At 36.9% G+C, this 17,681-nt stretch overlaps 1 protein-coding gene across 14 annotated transcripts in view; it reads left to right on the top strand.

The window, feature by feature from the left end:
• LOC115344469 (SLX4 interacting protein) overlaps positions 1 to 17,681 on the top strand; it is an 82,993-nt gene that overhangs the window by 44,843 nt on the left and 20,469 nt on the right. For 7 of the 14 annotated variants that reach the window (XM_030021814.2, XM_041125594.1, XM_041125595.1 and 4 more), the window contains 2 exons: positions 16,366 to 16,407; positions 17,012 to 17,089. The exons of 2 other annotated variants lie outside the window; for them this stretch is intronic. In XM_030021814.2, coding sequence (XP_029877674.1) covers positions 16,366 to 16,407; positions 17,012 to 17,089 — 120 coding nt within the window. Of the gene's footprint in view, positions 1 to 14,122; positions 14,170 to 16,365; positions 16,419 to 17,011; positions 17,090 to 17,681 lie in introns of those variants that run through there. 5 more of the 14 variants (XM_041125603.1, XM_041125602.1, XM_041125604.1 and 2 more) reach the window with 4 other exon arrangements.

Genomic DNA, 17,681 nt, shown 5'->3' with positions numbered 1-17,681 from the left:
TTATTTAGAAATAATGTCCCTCTTCTGACCATCTCTTCTGTCTCAAAAAGTTGCTATGATGTGATAAACAGCATATGTCATTTCTCCAGTGTTACTGCAGGTTTGGCAGTAGCGTCAGTGACCTTGGGGGTAGTGACTGTGCAGAAGAGAACAGTAGTATTAAGAGCATTTACCCAATTGGAACTTTTTTTGGTGTGTGTGAGGGTGGTGAGACTAATAGGTGCAATTTCAGTACATGCATGTTTGAAACTAAAGATAATGATCACTATAGCTTGTGCTCTAATGTTAAATCAGCTTTGGGGCTAAATGGCTTGCCAGTATTTGTTTAATGTTATTTCACTAGCTGTTGTGGTCATCGTGGTGGGTTTTAAAGTTGATAGGCTTATCTGTTGGCGTTATATCACACAAGCAATTTATTTTTAAGTAGTTCTTAGGAAATAATGACTTTTTTTATTACCAGCCTGGAGCATGTTATAAACTTGTCACAGAAAAGAAGGGCTGCAATAGTAAAGCCAATCGGCTGCAATACTAAAGCCCTGGGTTGGCTATGGTTTTTCACATTTCCTTAAATATACTGATATAGATCTCTACTGAAATATGAATTCCACAGTGAATGTAATTACATACTTGCAATGTACAATCAGTATACTGATACAAATTTTTGAATTCAGTGTCTATTATGTTAACAAATTTAATTCTGAACAAATACTTTGCCTCTCAAAATGTTTTCAGTTATTGAAACGGTATATTCCTGTAGAATTCTAGTTGATGGTTGCAGCTTTAAACACTATTATCAATAGTAATGAGTGTTTTTAATAAAGAAAATGCAGGTTAAATACTGTATGGTTGGCTTATTATTGCAAAATTTTAGGCATACGTGGGAGCCGGATTGTCATGGCATGACAAGAGGGTTTTTTTCCACCCACAAGAACACAATACCGCATAAGCAAAAGTGCTTCAGGACACTGAAGGATTTTCAAACCCTTTTTTTCCTTGCAAGTTGTAACTACATTTTATCCCTTTAAAATATTATCAATGTTTATAAAACACATGAACTTTCAGACCCCTGTACTTTTCTGGTTTTGAGTGAACAAACAATTTTCTTACAGTGAAAGCAGAGGGACATTACAGAGGGTGGGATCAGAATTTCTGAGATTTGTTCAGGTTTTTCTGTGTTCTCTTTTACAGCGTGATATTTTTTATTATTTATTTTTTAAAGTTTGCTGCCTCAGTAAAAAGTAGGTTTTCAAAAACAATGATGTTGTAAGATAAAACTGCCTGACATAATAATTGTTGTTATATATGCAGACAGATTTGCACTGCAAATGCAACACTAATTTGAGGGTGTTTGTGAGATTTTAGGGTCTTATGTTTTCTTTTATATCATGAACTTTTCAGTAAAAATACTGGTATGCTGTCCCAGGGTTGTGAACTGATCTTCTGCTTCCTGAAAATGAAAAACTTAAGGATGTGCATTTGAGGAGGTCATCAGTAAGATCTGCGACAGTTTTAGATTAAAGAATATTTACTTTGGATGAGGCAGAATTACTGTTCCATCAGTTTTCTGCAGTTATTCTCACTGTCATTAATTAACACAAAAGAAATAAAGGAAGAAAACAGTCTGTGATAACGAACATTCATGTTGAACTTAATTTCCAAATCCATCTCTTTCCTCTTCTCTCAGCCTGCTTTGCTCAGGGCTGTGATTTGTAAGAAAGGAGTGCTTTGTTCAAGTCTAAGAATCAAGTTTATTCAAGTTACATTCAAGTCTGTTCTTACCTGAGAAGGAAATAACAGAATAGATGGGTGTTCACTGGAGAAACTGGGACCTACCTCTAAGGGACTGACCCTTTTAGGTGAGCCACAAGAACATGGCTCCAAAACCTCTTGTGTTTTTCCTTCCTCTCTAGGATCACAGGTTCTGTTTGTAGAGTACAGTGATATGTTTTTGTGTTTTTTCATGAACAGGCTAAGTGCAAGATATCTGGCCAGTGTTTGGCCGACAGTGTTTTGTAGCATGGAAAGAAATGCACAAACTTGGTATGTGGCTAACTACATACACATACTGTAGGTGCTGCTGGTGAAATGTTTAAGCTTTCAGCTATTGTTGCATTTGGAGGTTATTAAAAGTTTTTGAGCTCTTCAAACTGAATGTGGTTTCTTTTGGTCAAAGTTATGCAACTCTGTGTCTAGCATTTCACTGCTGTAAAACCTCCGCTATTGTAAGGAAGAGTGTATCTATAGAAGGAACATTAAGATGCTTATTAGCTGGTTATTTACTGCTTCAAGTATCCCAGGTCAGTGTTCCACCCCTGTTTGAACTTGCATCTTTTCAGGTCAGTTTTAATTGGTTTGCTGTCCACATTGCAGGATGTATTCAAAATTTATTAGAATCAGAATTATCAGACCAGCATTAGTACGATTTCAGGCTACCTCTAATATCAAAGCATGTTATATTAGGATTTTCTTCAGAAATAGAAGCCAAGCTACCTTACTTTGATGAGCAGATCTTGTCCTGCTGTCTAGATCTGTTGAGCAGAGAAAGCTGTTGTTAAGCTGGTTACTGCAACTATTTTGAAGAGAAAATTTTCACCTATCACAAATTCTTTGTAATATTAATGTTATATTATGTTTAATATTAGTATTATTTAATACCACCTTACAGTTTTGTGGCACATAATATAAATATCCATGCATGTTACTTGTTAATTTACCTTTCTTTTTCATTGAAGTTACACCCACACGGCAGTGTGTGGTGGGTCGCATACCATCTCATTAGGAAATCTGTGGGTGTTACACACAGGAGAAGAAAGAAAGAATGAATGGAAAAATGAGAAAAAGTAGCCAAGACAAGCAAGTTCTTCCTATTCTTCCTTCTGTCTGAACAATTTCCCCACCCCTCCCAAATGGCCAGTATGAACGATTTGCCAAAGTAAGCTTTAATTTAGTCTTTGGACATAGGCTTTGGTATAAACTCTCTGTTTCCTGTGTTTAATTAATGTCCAAACGTGTTTGATTTTGGTTTGTTTTATTTTTTTAAGAGAAAATTAATATGGGGTAGATTTTCAAAGATTTAATTTTGCCTGGATCCAATCTGCATGGCCAAAATCATGCAAGAAAGGCATCGATCAGGTATGGTTTGCTTGCATTATTTGAAGCCATCCAATAACAAAGTCCATGTATTAGTGAATTTGTCTCGGTAAAAAAACCCCACTACTTCACTTTACAAATGTATAATCTTTAAAGTTAGAACTTATGTCTTTATATATATGCACCACGCGTTTTCACTTTGCACCACTTGTGCTATTCAATAACACGTACTGGGTTTTAGTGATGTCAAGCATGTTAGTGCGTCATAATGCTCACCTACTGTAGACTTAAACAAGCTAAAAGCAGAGCCTGTTTTTTTGTGTTCTGCAGAAGGTGGCTGGTTTTGATTAAGACCAATGAGAATTAAGTAACAAGAAAGTATAAAGAGGACAGAGTGCAGATATTAAATACAGGAGAATGACAAAGGGAGGACTGTGGCAAATTAAGGAAGAAGGCAAAGTTTATGTGGGCACAGACAAAACAAAAAGGAGGATGAGGCAAGAAAATATGGCTGGTAGAAATGTCCATGTTTGAAATGGAAGGAAGGAAGAAGGTATCTCATAAACTGACCTTCTTCCCCCTCTTGAGGGAGGAAAAAGTTAACTATGTTTATCCTAAAAGTAATTTTCAGATCTTTTCTCATTCCTTTCCTAGCATCCTTGTTGTTTTTCTTGGCTTAAGGGTGAAACATTTTTGCTCGGATTTCAGATCTTTTTATTGTACAGTCTCTTCTACAGTGAAAATAATTAGCATGCTGTCACATGGCACAATGAGCTCCCAGCTTGATTTTATCTGCTTTTTCTGGGATTGTGTGTCTTTTTTTTTTATATTTTTAACCTAGTTTTCTAAGGAAATGGGGCTTATTGTGACCATGTTTTCTCTGTGTGTGTCTGTTTGTCCACCTTTTACCCCTGTTGCTTTTTGCAAATGTGATTGAACTTTATTAACAGGTAGAAGTCTCAGACATTAAGTTTTTAGACATTAACTTCTGATAAGCTTACTAAAATGGGAAACTGGAAGAAGTACAAGCGCTATTAAGAATAGTTCAGCCATACAAAGATCTGGAGCCAAAGTTCACATCTTATTTAGTATAAAAAGTGCATGAGATGCAATTTAATAAGAAAATACATTTCTGTTCCTAATGAAACTATTTGTTTGGCTCCTGTAAGCTCACAAAAATATACAATAAATCATGATGGTAAATACTCCAAACTGTTCTGGCCTTGCATTTTAATTTGAGCATTATGATATTTTTAAGGAAAACACCCTTTTCAGACTGCCCTAGTTTGCTTTAGGAGTGTTCACTATTACTGTAGAACATGAATTGTGTAAGACGTTCATAGGGTATGTTCCACGTTACAATCCTGTAGCAGCAAAACTGATTTATTCCCACCCTCCCAGCTGTTAACTCTTACTCCTTTGCTATGAAACAGTGTTTTGCTTAGTTTTAGCTAGAATAATTTTACCTGTCTTGCTTAAAGAGCAACTCCACAAAAATTTGATGGGTGCAACTGGAGGGAAAGTAAGCTATGGCAGATAAGCTACCATAGGGGACTGAGAAGGACAGAAGTCTTTTAAATGAACTTTGATGTTCGCAGTTGCACATCATAATTTCTGTCTCTCAAAAGAATTATATTGCAGCTTCTTTACAGTGGACTCATTTATGATTTGTGGCCAAGGCCTGCAGACCTTTGTGAACTTTAAACTTACATTCATCTGTCTGTGAAAACAGAGCCTCATAGCTCCCTGAAGTATGCAGTAACTTATGCGAGAACTTATGAAAAATGTTTTGATTAGTATCTTGTACTTAATATTTCCTGTATTTGCCTTAGATTACTTTTTCCCATTTTTTACAGCCAGATAATGGGGAATAAAGGCATCTTTTTTCACGAAAACATTTTTCTTCTAGAAGATCAAGTTTATATATCTGATTTTTTTGTTGTTCTTTTCTCAGGGTAGAGGATATTTGACAAGAACAAAAACCCCGTACTTACGCACTGTTTGGGTATCTTCTTTTTAGGGATTTTTTTTTCTTACCTTAGATTATAATAGAATAGAATTGGGAAAAACCCCAAGAAGGGCAGCAAAGATGATCCAAGATGAGGAAATAAAATAAGGGGAACATGCCAAATAAGGGGAACATGCCAAATACGGGGAACAGTTAAGTGTGCTAGGACTCTTCAGCCTGGAAAATACATGAATTAGGAGGAACACAACAGAGATCTACAAAATCGTTTCTTGTCTCATTCTCTTCCAATTTGAGAACAAGAGGGCATCAAATGAAGGTATTGGAAGTGCCATGGTAGTTAGCAAAACTGTGGAACTCTTTGTCAAAGGATAATGGGTATGATAAAAGCTTACACTGAGTCCACAAGAACATGGGAGAGTAATCCAGGGAGGGTACAGAATTCACAAATCTCCTGTGGTTCAATAAAGGCCTGAGCTGAGAGTGCTTGGGTTCTGGGAGAGTATTGGGAAAATAATCACATGCACTTTGCTCTTGTATTTAGGCTCCCCTTGTAGCCAGTTTGAGCAACTTCTACATGCAAGGCATTTAGCTATATGGACCTTTGATCTTACCCAGTGTGGCCTTTATCATGGTACTTTTCTGGAAAGAGCCTGCACTATAAACTGAAAACTCATTAGTATGTCGGAGAGCGTCACTGTGTTTCAAAGACTGTCAGAGAAAGTTCTGCACTTTCTAGATTGAAGGACCTACCTTCGTCTTCCTGTTATTACACTGATACTTGCAGAGACTTCAGCAATTGCTATCCCTGTCTTACATGGGACATTTGCAGCTGCAGCACCAGGTGGGTTGAATGCCTTCTCCTTATTTTACATCTTCCCTAGTTGCAGCTCTCATGTGAAGTTATTTATGGTCTTGGATAGGAAATGAAATAGTGTATTTATTTTAAAGATACCCTTAATAAAGTGGTTTATGTAGTTAGTATTGTATTGAAAAGCAATATTTATTGAAAACAACAGGAGAATTGTTTAATTTGGTATATTTTTGTGAAAAGAAATTATTTGGTGTTGGTTTTGAAAACAGCCTTGACCTCTAATCTTTAATTACTGTCTGCCTTGGTTCATTCTGTTTCTTCCTCTTGCTTCCATCTCTTGCTTCCATCTTTTGTTTGTCTCTTGTTTCCATATGATTCTTTTCATTTTATGAAAAGAAAAAAATTATGAAAATTACTCTTAAGTATGTGTGTGTGTGCAAAAAAATGTGTGCTTGCATGCACAAATGTTGATGGCTACTATCTTACACTCCTATATAAGCTATAAAGGTCCTTCTGTAGCATCCAAGTACTTCTGCATAGTAATTTTGCTGTTAGCTCTTCAGTTTATGCAAAGGCACATATATTTATGCGAATTTAAAGTTTATCTTTGGAGTTTTCATTATGTAGTTAGGCAAAAAGTATTCATTCATCATGTGTATTTACAAAGTGGAATTATGTCTCCTCTTTCAGTTTATCAAAGCTGGCTAGAAGTTAATAGGCAATTAATATCTGTCAGCTAAAAATGAAGTTTAGGATACTAGTTTGATGCAGATGTTGCAAGTTAGGCAAGATGAACCCTACCTTTAATTTCTGATTTGATATTCACTTGAGAATATCAAAGTGACTCTCATCTAGGCCAGGGAACATACAGCTACCTTTTGAAACAGCCCTTAGCATCTGTTTGTCCCAACTGGGAATTCAGCATTTTTGGAATCCTCACGGAGTGATTTTGAAATCTGTCCTTAAGCGCTTACCATTTCTTATTTGACTGCCTGATTCTTCTTTGTAACATCTGTTCCTCTTGAAGGTACTCTTTCTTGTGTGCTCTGTATAGTTTTTTAAAGCTTCTGTAGTCACTTGGAAGCAGGAATGCAGAGGACAGGATATCAGTGTACAGCTTCTATGGACCTATTTAAGCATTATGCACAGCTGGAATAGGTAGCAGATAGGTTTGGGTTTTTTTGAGTGCTTACTGTTTCAGTTGAAATCTTCTGAATAATAAATTTGACTTTAAATTATCATCCTTTGTGAACATGGCAAATAGGATTTCTTCTAGAAGCGTTTTATAGGTTCTGTGGTCTGCATTTAATGCTCAAATTCCTTGTGTTGGAATGTCTAAAATACCAGAGAAGAAATTATTTAGTCAGTATGGTAGACCTGACTTTCCTTAGCTGTCTGACCTTTACAAATATGTGTGTGGGATAGCTCGAAGACTGTGCTGCCTGGAATATGCTGCAGATAGTGAGGGCAGTTTAGCATAATACGTGCATTCTGCTGAAGTAAAGTGTTTGCAAATAATGTCTGAATCTGGTTGTATCTTCTGTGTTTGGCTAAATTTTTAATGTAGTATTGAGTACACCTTTAGGATTTCATTTTTTCAGCTTGGGTACGTATGATTGCGTATATCACTTACTAACATACATAGTGTGTTGTGTTGTTTAGATGCATACCAGGTCTACCTCTTGTGTGTTACAAAAACCACATATGCTGCATTCCTGTTGTGCTTGTTGTCCCTGTGCAGATAATGCTCTGTCTGTGTGCAGCTGTGGTGGCTGTGCATTTGGGACTTCTGAAAAAAACTCTGAAAATCTCTGTGTTACTGGGGCAGAGATTCTCTGGTTTTAGACCTAAGCAGTCTTGTTGGGCAGTGATAGGAGTCATGAGATTGCTGGCATGTTTTAGCAGGCATGTAAGCATTTACATCAGGACCATTGTCAGCATCTTGGGTTTGAGGGCGTTTTTTTATTACTGCACGGTAGGGGGAAAATAGCTTGATTTAGTAAAAACCCCAGAAACCCCAAACCAAACCCTACTATGAAAATACAGATAATGAAAGTGGATGAAAAAGGTTATGTGATTTCTAAGGGGAAAAGAAAAACTGCATCTGTTTTTTTTAAAAATTAGCTAGGTTTGATAGCTTCTTTTGCCTTTTTTTTTTTTTTAATTAATTCAACTGTATATTAAATGAGATAAAAAAATAAGGATTTGATTTTTATCTTGAGATGAAATGTCAGGTTCCTTTTATTAAAAAAAAAAAAGTTAAGTATGCTTTATTAAATGTTTCTAAAGAGAGCAATATTGTTTTGGTTACAATGTAAGCAAGAAAGAATAGGGATTTGAAATAAAACCTAAAAGAAATATGATTTCCCTAGAAATGTTTGGAGGAATTTACTTAATTGCAACCAGAAGTTTGACCTGGAAGTGTAATGTTTTGACCTTTTAGCTGTCTGGTTTCCTAAATGTGTTGTTTTGCTCTCTTTAAACTGTGAGAAAATCTGTTTTACACATCTTTAACTCTTGCATTCCCTAAAAGTCTCAATATAAAAGTCCCCAAACTATCACCAGCAGTCCAAGAAAAACAAAAATTGTCATTACATTTTAAGAAAATCATTATAGCTATGTGTTGAACATTGAAGTCCTTTCTGTTTTCATTATAACTGGAAGTAATTGTGGGTGTAGTTTCATGGTTAAATATGAATGGGAATTTCTTTTAAACTTTCCATGTTACCATATTACACAATAATACTCTCCTTTGTTCTTTTGTTCTTAAATGTCATTATCATGACAAAGGTAGAGAGAAAATACAGATTTTTAAATTGCAAACATTTTTGTGGGTTTATTTATATTTGGAAAATTTTTATGAGGCTTTACAGAAATCTGTGCAGATAGAGATGGAGGGCTAATTCCTGAAAAAAGTTATGCATACTTTCTTTGCATAAGTAGTTCAGTGAGAGCAGTTATGTGCATTTGATTCACCATTGAAGGTACTAGGTATGTTGTATTTATTACACACTTGAGTATTTCTATTTACTACAAAGGGACAAGTGACAGACCATAAACAAAACTACACCAGCAAAGCTTTGCAGGGCCCGGCCTTTAATTTATTAAAAATGTGTAGAAGTAAATAAACATTTAGTAGTGCAGCAAATAAATACTTGAGGAGGAAAAAAAGTCCAGTGCAATCTTGAATATACATTGTGGGCATAGTAACAGAACTTGAGGTATTCCATCAACTTCAAACAGATAAGAGATATTCTAATGCAAAGCAAATTACGTTTATTCAGAGAGATACATTCTACCTGTGAAATATTCACTATACAAATCTATGGAAAACAAGGTTGTTTAAATTACGAAGCTTGCTTTAGAGAGGATAGAACGTGACTGTCTTGTATTTGTTTACAGAGTATCTTTCTCTTATTCTTTTAATTAAGATAGTTTTCTTTTTTGTGTGTGCCTGTGTGTGTGTCATAGGATGTGGGCAATGCCTGTCTGTTGTTTTCTGTTGTCTTCCCATGGCACAAGACAGGTTCATGGGTTTTGGTCTTTTATATAAAAGACCTTAAATTTGGTATTTAATATTGAGAAAGAGGATGTTCTGTTTACTTTTTTTTGCACTTAGCATCTGTTACACTGATGCTAGAAACTGCAGGATACTGAGCTGCATAATTCAGGTGGGCCCTTACAACACTGCACTCTTGAGTAAGCTAAAACGAGCAGTTTGTTACAAACCATTTTGCAGTCGGTCTCCAGCTCTTTGTACCACAAGCACCTGCTTCACTGGTGGAGCCCAGTGGCGCTGATCAGATGATCACAATCATGGGTCATTCTTGGTCTTTTTGGTGGTATCCTCTTTGCATCAGAGCTTGTGAGAGCAGAAAGAAATTGAGAGTTATTTGGAAATAGAGCCTTTCAGCAGCTGACTTAATTATGGTCTATTTCCCAGCGTTTAAAAAGAGAAAATACAGAAGGCTCCATTGTGGTGACTTTCCACCTATTTGCTATGCTCCAGAATTTTCTTATATTCTGACTTGTTATAAACCTGGCAAGAGCCTGTTGTGTGAAAAGACAAAAACCCGTGAACCTCTGGCACAACTTGCTTTATTCAGACAACAGTGTGAAATGTGTGCTGGTTCAAGTCCACACTTGTCTCTTAGAACTCACTTTCTTTTTGAAGTGTTCTCTAGGTGATAGGGTAGAAGAAAAGAGTCATGACCATCAATATCTACCTCTTAGCTCCACTGGGCTATCCTAACAGGAGTCCTCAAAAAAGAAAGTCAAGAACATTTATTGCTGCTATACATCAAGATCAGCTTTGAAGAAACTACCTTTTCACGTTCATGCCATCTTTTTAAAGTTCTGCTGAAGATACCTGCCACTAGCTTTTCTTTCCCTCTCATTCTGTCCCATCATGTCTCCAGTGGCAGACTGTTGGACTTTTTTCACCAAACCCATAGGTTTTGTAGCCATGTGATGCAATATATTCCTGACATTTTTAGTGACCCTTGCCTAGACACCTTGTTATTAGTAGAAGATGAAAGTCTTGTCAGCTGTGGGAGCTATAGGGCTAAAACCCTTTCCTCTTGGGGAAAAAGTTTAGCAGAAGTTATATCCTATTGCCAGGGAAAAAAATAGAGCCTGGAGACCTGTGAAGGATTTGGTTGACTTTATTTGAAAATCTTTCAGCATCATAGTATTGGCACCCACGATAATGTTGTTCTAATGAACAATAAGGGGAACCAGTCATGTCTCTTAAATTCTGAAAGGCTCATTTCCACATTTTCATTGAGTTTTTGTGCTAGAAGAGACTTTGCTTTGTAGAGATTCCTGACATTTAAAATACAAAATCCTCACTTTCAAGTATTTCATGGCATCAAAAAATTTCATGAAGCTCATGGATATTCTCCAGGAAAAAACCACAGAGACAGTTAGGCTGAAAGGATGTATTTTTTGAAAGAGGCATGTGTTTTAAAGGCCACTGTATGCATTCCCTAGTGCCCTGGAAGTCAAACTTGCCACCATCACAGTGTCTGTGTTTCATTTTAGCTAGATTCTACCTTACTTTTATCACTGCGAGGAATTTGGTAATGTAAGTGACATTGCTCCATTTGGATACAGCTGTGTCTGGCCACTTTGGGGGAGGTGCTCAGCTTGATGTGCCAACCTGGCATCAGACAGTTTTTAACAAAGTTGCTGCTTCATGGAGATACAGCCACTTCGAAGAGACTTTAGATTCTCCTCTGTTGCTGACTTGTCAGACAGCATTTACCACAGGGTTTGTTTTCCAGTTCTTTCTGCCTTTGGCTGGTAGTGACAGATGCCTTTCTCAGCCTTTCTCTCAGTTGTCGGGCTCGTTCCAGCGGTTAAAGAAGTCCAGGCATGTGGTTTCCTCTGGAATACAGTTTGTATGCTCAAAACAGTGAGGATTCATAAATAGCTTTCAGTTCATGTGTTAACGCCTATCACATACAATTAATAAAACAGTCATTGAGTCTGAGATCAAGAAAAGGGTGAAATCAAATCTCATCTCCTATTAGAAAACAGTTGTCTGTGATAATGGTACATGGACCATCAAATATATTGCTCTATGTTTATCTGTTTGAATGCATTAGCAGGTGGTGCTAGCTATTATTGCTTATACATTATGAATGGATATTGAGAGACTGTATCTTAAGAGCTGTTTTCCAGGACTGGATCAGCCTGCATCTCCATCTCAAGTATTACTGAGGGGAAGATGGTCTTTTTCCTTCAGAGCTGGTGTGTTCTCAGGACCACCATCTGGCGCATTTATCATCTTGCGGCCAGATGGTCTCATACATGCTTTTCTTCTCTGTTCTTTCCTCCAGAATACCCATGACAAGCAGGCTAAGAAATGCCTTATCCTGGATCCAGTTTGACCAGTATAGTTCTGATTTTGGAGTGAATTCCACACCTTTCCTGCTAGAGGAGAGCCCTACAACCCTACTCTTGGATTTCATAAAATGGCTCAGTCTAGTTTCACTGTTAATGATTTATATTCTAAAGGTTTTAGACAGTGTGCCATGTCCAGCTATCAATGTTCTGATAGCAGAGAGGATTCTGCTAGGTGTGTCTCATCCTATCGCGATCAAATTCATTTAAAGTTTAATGTCTTTATTCCAGTCAGGGACCCTGTTCCCTGATAGGAACTAAATCTTGTCCCCACATCTTTGATGGGACAGATCTCTCACCTATTTGTGTTGGCAACTGGCCTGTGTTCAGAAGTTTTAGCAGATAGAAGAATAGCACTAATACTAATAAAATTGTGAAACAGTAAGGAGAAGAAAATCAGTAATCTGTTTTTGCCTATGCTTGGTTTAAGCTGACTGTGAGGCACCCTGGAAAAAGGCAGAGGCAGATTACATCACTGAATTTATTTACAAGTATTAGAGTTTGCAAAATCAGACCCTGCAGTGATACTCAATACTGCACCCAAGTCATGGTTTGTTTTTGTTTTTTTTTCTCAGTCCCAATTTTATGTATCTAAATTTAATGGCCTGAATGTTTTTTCTTCAGTATTAAACATTTTTTAAAAGTTTATGGGCTTTATTTTACATTGATCAGTACACATTTTCCTGTGTACTTGCTTGTGATTATCACTTGAAATAATGAAAATTTTTAAAAATCATCTAAAAATTCTTTGAACTGAAGGCATAATAGATGGAAAGAATGGATGCCATCCTGAGCTGTTTGAGTTGTTCTGAAACCCACTATTTGGTGTATAAAAATTTGCAGTAGGTGAAGATGCTTGTTGTCATTAACTATGAAGTTGATTTTTTTTTTTTTTTTTTTTTTTTGAGTGTGTGCGTGTTGTGTGTGTCTGAGATGATACAGAAATTCTGTACCCATTCCAAACACCAGAAAAGGCTCAGGAAGTCTTGATGGCTTTTTGTATCTGCTGTCTTGCATCTGCTGTCCCTGGCCTATCCTAGATTTGGGCTTAAACTTACATGCCAATGTTTGGTTTTGAATCTCTTCTAAATTAGAAATGGCAACTTACTCTGGAGTACATGCTATGAATATGAACATTTGTTTTGGGGAAGGAAAGCTGCATGATTAACAGTAGGTTTAGAATAAAATGTTCCTTTTGGTTTTGTTTACAAACAATCAGGAATTTGGATTTGGTGGTGAAGAATTTTAAGTGGAGAAATATGACTGCTAAAAAGCAGTGTAATAATATGTCTGTAGAGCACTTTGAAGATGAAAAGCTCTATATACTGTAAACATTATTACTAGTATAGCTTAATCTGTATGGAATAATTAGCGTAAGCAAAATGTAGATTTTTTTTTTTTAAATGTACAATATAGTGTTTCAGACAGTCTAATGCACCTATGTATTTACTTTCACAGTGTAACATAAGAAATTCATCCTCTTATTTTTTTAATACCTATGTGTTGCAATGATTTACTTTGTTGTTACTTTCCAAACATAGAGGCAGTCCTAATCCAGAACAACCTGTCAGAAATGTGAAACGTCTAGGGTGAGAGGAAAAAATAGGTGTTTTTTAAAGATGGTATAAAAATACTGTGCAATGAGAAATAGGTGCCTGTCAGATATGGAAATGTTTGGGGGGCAATCAGCCTCCTTAGGCTTGTACTGTAACTTTGGAGAAGACCTGCCTGAATTTAGTTACAGAGCCATGCAGGTGCCAGATTGTGCTGGGAAGTGAACACCTGCCAGGCTGCTCCAGATAACTCAGCAGCTCAGAGGCATTTTCCCAGGCTCCCAGATGAATGGTCCATAATAGCCGTGGGAGAGGGCTTCCCACTGCTCCACGCTGTACCACAGCCTCTTCTTGGCAGCCTTCTGGAAGCGCAAGTCAGCTTGGCTGTGACTCCTTTGGAAAACAAGTGTTGCTGGATAGTCTTACAGTAAAGAGTCAGTGTCTGATACTTCCTCCCGGTGTTGTGGGACTATGAAATATAACAAGCAGGGCAAATTACCATTCCCTTAAAAGGCAGCTCTCACTGGTGCGTATTTCAGCTGAAACTGAACTGTGGCTTTTCTAGAACCACTTTTATTCAGTCACATTTTGGGCTTCAGGGTCTATTTATTTTGTTGGGTTGGGGTTTCTTGTTTTGTTTTGGTGTTGGTTTTTTTTTTTTTTTCTTGTTTGTTTTTGGAACCTGGTTCTGATGATTTAGGTGGACAGTTTTGAAGTAAGAAAAACAAAACTCCAAATCACTAACAACAAGTTTATTTCTCCTTCTGCGGTGGTAATCTACACGTGGAGCTTTGTCTGTGTTGCATGATGAAGAGGAGACTGAAGATTGGGCCAAATGGGTTGTCTGAGCCTAAGATCTGTGAACTTTCTTTCTACATTACTGGCTCAGAACACTGTATGTAGCTTGAGGTTAAAACTTCTATGGTGTGCTTAAAAGGAGTTAGTAATGGATCATTTGGTATGTATCAGTTGGTCCCTCCTTCCAGATACCATGAACAGCAGCTTTTGGTCCTTGCTGAGTATATGCTGGCCATCTTCCCTAGAGCATAATCCACAGCTTGCCCAAAGCCAACATTAGTATATGCTAGTATATAAACAGCATTGATGGTGGACAAGTCTGGAATTGAGAACAGACTTAGACTCATGCTGAGTAACTGTGTAGAAAGTTTAAAAAGCTGCAAGTTACATGAGGTTGTCAAATAAGAAGGTTTTCTTGTGGGGCTTATTTTTTAGTTTCTTATTACATGTAGCAGAATAGTTGGTTGGATAATATATTTCCCTTGAAGGAAGCAGAAAGACGATATCAAAGTTTTAATAGTTCTGCAGTAACTCTGACGACTTCAAAACTAGGGAAGTTGTGCATGCTCCAGCTGACTATGGATTAGATCAGATGTCACATACAAGAGAGTTTCAAAATATTTGATGAGCATAGCTGCATGATACTTTTGAAATACAGGTATCTTGAATGCATCTTAAAATTTTCTCATGGTTAGCAGTAAGTAACAGAAAATCATCTGTTCAGACTTTTTCAGCAAAGTCAAGTAGTAAATAGTCATGGAAACTAAAATTATTGTCTAGTGCTAGTCCCTTCGGGCTGAGCTCATTAGCTCAGGTGCAACTCCCTGTGAAGGCTTTATAAGACTTTCAGACTTGAGCTGACACTGCAAAAATAGTGTAGAGGTGTCTTGATCTCTTACGTAATTATTTATTTTGTTAGACTTGAGGTAGGTGTTCCCTTCCAGAGAACAGTAGCTAGCCGAATCAAGGGCCTTTAAGAGGAATTTTAAACTTTGTTCAGGCCATTAGTCAGTCAAATATGATTAAACGCATAACCTCTCGGAGAATACCAGGATAGCAAGAAAAATAAACAGATATACATGTCACTGATTCATAAAAGAATTTCAGGAATGAAGTATTGTGCTCTTCCCTGTGAAAAGCAAAAAAATTCACACTTTTTCATGTTAAGTTCTTCTCAAGAAAAATACATTTGGAATATACCAGACAAATGGAGGTGGAAAAACTCTTTTATTATTTACTCTCTGTTTGCAGTTTTGTTTGCAAAGTTGTACTTTTAGGAATGTTACTTTTCCAGTGTTACGGAGGTCACAGCGGAAGACGGTATTATCATACTAATAACTTATTTATATACAGGGCAGATTCTTTGATTTGTCTAACCCTAGTACAATGTTAAAGAATTGTGGATGCCAAACTGGAAATAGCTAAAGTAATTTTCTTTAATTGTGCTCATAAATATACAGTTAATAAAGCTGGTGGATTACATCCAAATTTTTCTCTAGCGCTCATCATTTTTAAGGGATGGTTCAACTTGTCACATCTTGACTTGATCTCTAAAGGGAAGTCAAATTTTGGGTATCTTCCTGAGGGGAAGGAAAAAAGATGGCTGATAAATTTCAAAGGGATTGATTGTGATCGATAACTATAGTTCTTAATGAGAGGTGATGCTGAACAGCACTTGATGGTGAGCTCCAGGAGATCTTGTACAAGTAGGAGAGCTGTAGACTGTGCAGGAGAGGACATGCATTTAGAGGCTTATACTTAGAAATAAGGCATGCCTTGGCACTTGCTCAGTAGAGATTGAGACTGGAACAAACAAGCTTTCCTTACTTCTTTTTAAATGACTAGATTAGAAGAACAACAGTAGCAGTTTATTTTCTAACTTTTCTGTGGTAATTGCACCTAGGGTATATGACTATCTTGGAAGCAACAATAATTGTATCTCTTGCAAAACCCATCAGAGTTAGGGGAAATACAACTAACCCTCTTTTGCACATTCATTTTAGTGAGGTGTACAGAGAGACTATGGAGGAGATGTCACAGATGCTGACTTCTTTCAATTTCAGTGGGAGTTAGGTTGCTAAATACCTTTATGAATCAAGTCCTAACCGATTTATTCAGGGTCATTTGGGAATTTAAGTAGAACAAAAGTAAAAGCTGATTTCCTTAGCCGTAGTCTAATAGTCTCTTTGCTGTAATAGAATCCTTTCTGTCCTTTTCTTACGCTCCTGGTGCACAAGGATTTCTGTCATTCTCAGGAACAGAAACAGAAGAGCCTCTGTGTACGTTACAGGTATCTGCTGGGTCAGCCAGGCTAGCTCTGTCTAATTGTAGATACTGAGAAGTTCAGATGTATGCATTTCTCACTTAGTTCAGTGGAATTGTAGATAATTAAGACCTTTAATGTTTGTTTGTTTGTTTGTTTTATAGCCAGCATTTTTTCTATCAGCTTTGAGTATGTCACCTTTCTCTAGAAGGCAGTTAAGTAAATGGTCATCTGCAGTGTTCTTGTAGAGTATGTATGAAAACACTGTAGTGAACAGGACTCTAGCCTTTTGGACTAGTGACCATGACACTAGGCTACTAAGCAGATGACATCTCTGATCAATGAACTGATTTAAATTTATTTCTGCGCTTGGAGACCAGAACTTGGTGGTTAGTAATTTGTTTAGATTTTTCCCCTGTTTCAGATACTGATTTCTTGAGACCTCAGTATGAGCAGTTTCTTTTTAAAAATATTTCTTTAAAGTTACGTTTTCTTTTGTATTCTTGAGCTGCTGCTGCTGCTTTCTCTCAATCCTATCTTCACAGATGTGCAACACTTTTGAGACTAGAATGCCCAAGATACCCTTATACTTACTATTATCCCTTTGTTTTATGTTGCAGCCAACAGTTTTCACATTATTGCCTACTTTATGAAGAGATGGGTTAATCTCCGTTGTGCTGTAGGGAAACAGTATCGTGGTAAGAAATTAGTTTCTTATAGCGTTACTTAGAACTTTGCATTTCTGGGAGAAAAAAAGGGAACATAAACTAATACTTTGTCAGATTTTGGTCTACTTAATCAAAATTTCTTTCAGAGCTTGGTTCTGTTTTTTTTTTTTTTTTTTCCCAGAGGATGTTTCCTAAAAAAAGAGAAGTGTTTCTTAACATATGATGGATTTTTTTTAAACTTAATTTTGAATTTGTGTATGCCTTGCCCCAGGGTAATCAGCTAAGCCACACCAAATTCTGTAAGTATAATGAGACTCAGCATTTTACTGAGTCTCTGCAGGGTGAATCAACCAGAGGTTGCAGTATGAATCACTTCATTATTGCTCGAGTGTCTTGTGACATCAACTGTACAGTACAAGTGTATGCAAGAAAAGGCTTTCATTCACCTCAATTCTATAAAACCTTTACATAGGTGATGTCATTGGATCGGATTTTTTTTCATGTTTTCTCAAGCCAGCATGCTCTGAAAGGAAGTGATATCAATCCTGTCCCGCCAACAGCAATAAAAAGGAGCTATAACGATCACTGCCCTTTGTGTTGACCTTTTTGTATTCAAAAAAAG

The sequence above is a fragment of the Aquila chrysaetos genome, chromosome 8 (genome assembly GCF_900496995.4).
Source record: "Aquila chrysaetos chrysaetos chromosome 8, bAquChr1.4, whole genome shotgun sequence".
NCBI classification, from domain to species: domain Eukaryota; kingdom Metazoa; phylum Chordata; class Aves; order Accipitriformes; family Accipitridae; genus Aquila; species Aquila chrysaetos.
This window is presented reverse-complemented; position numbering and strand designations above follow the sequence as displayed.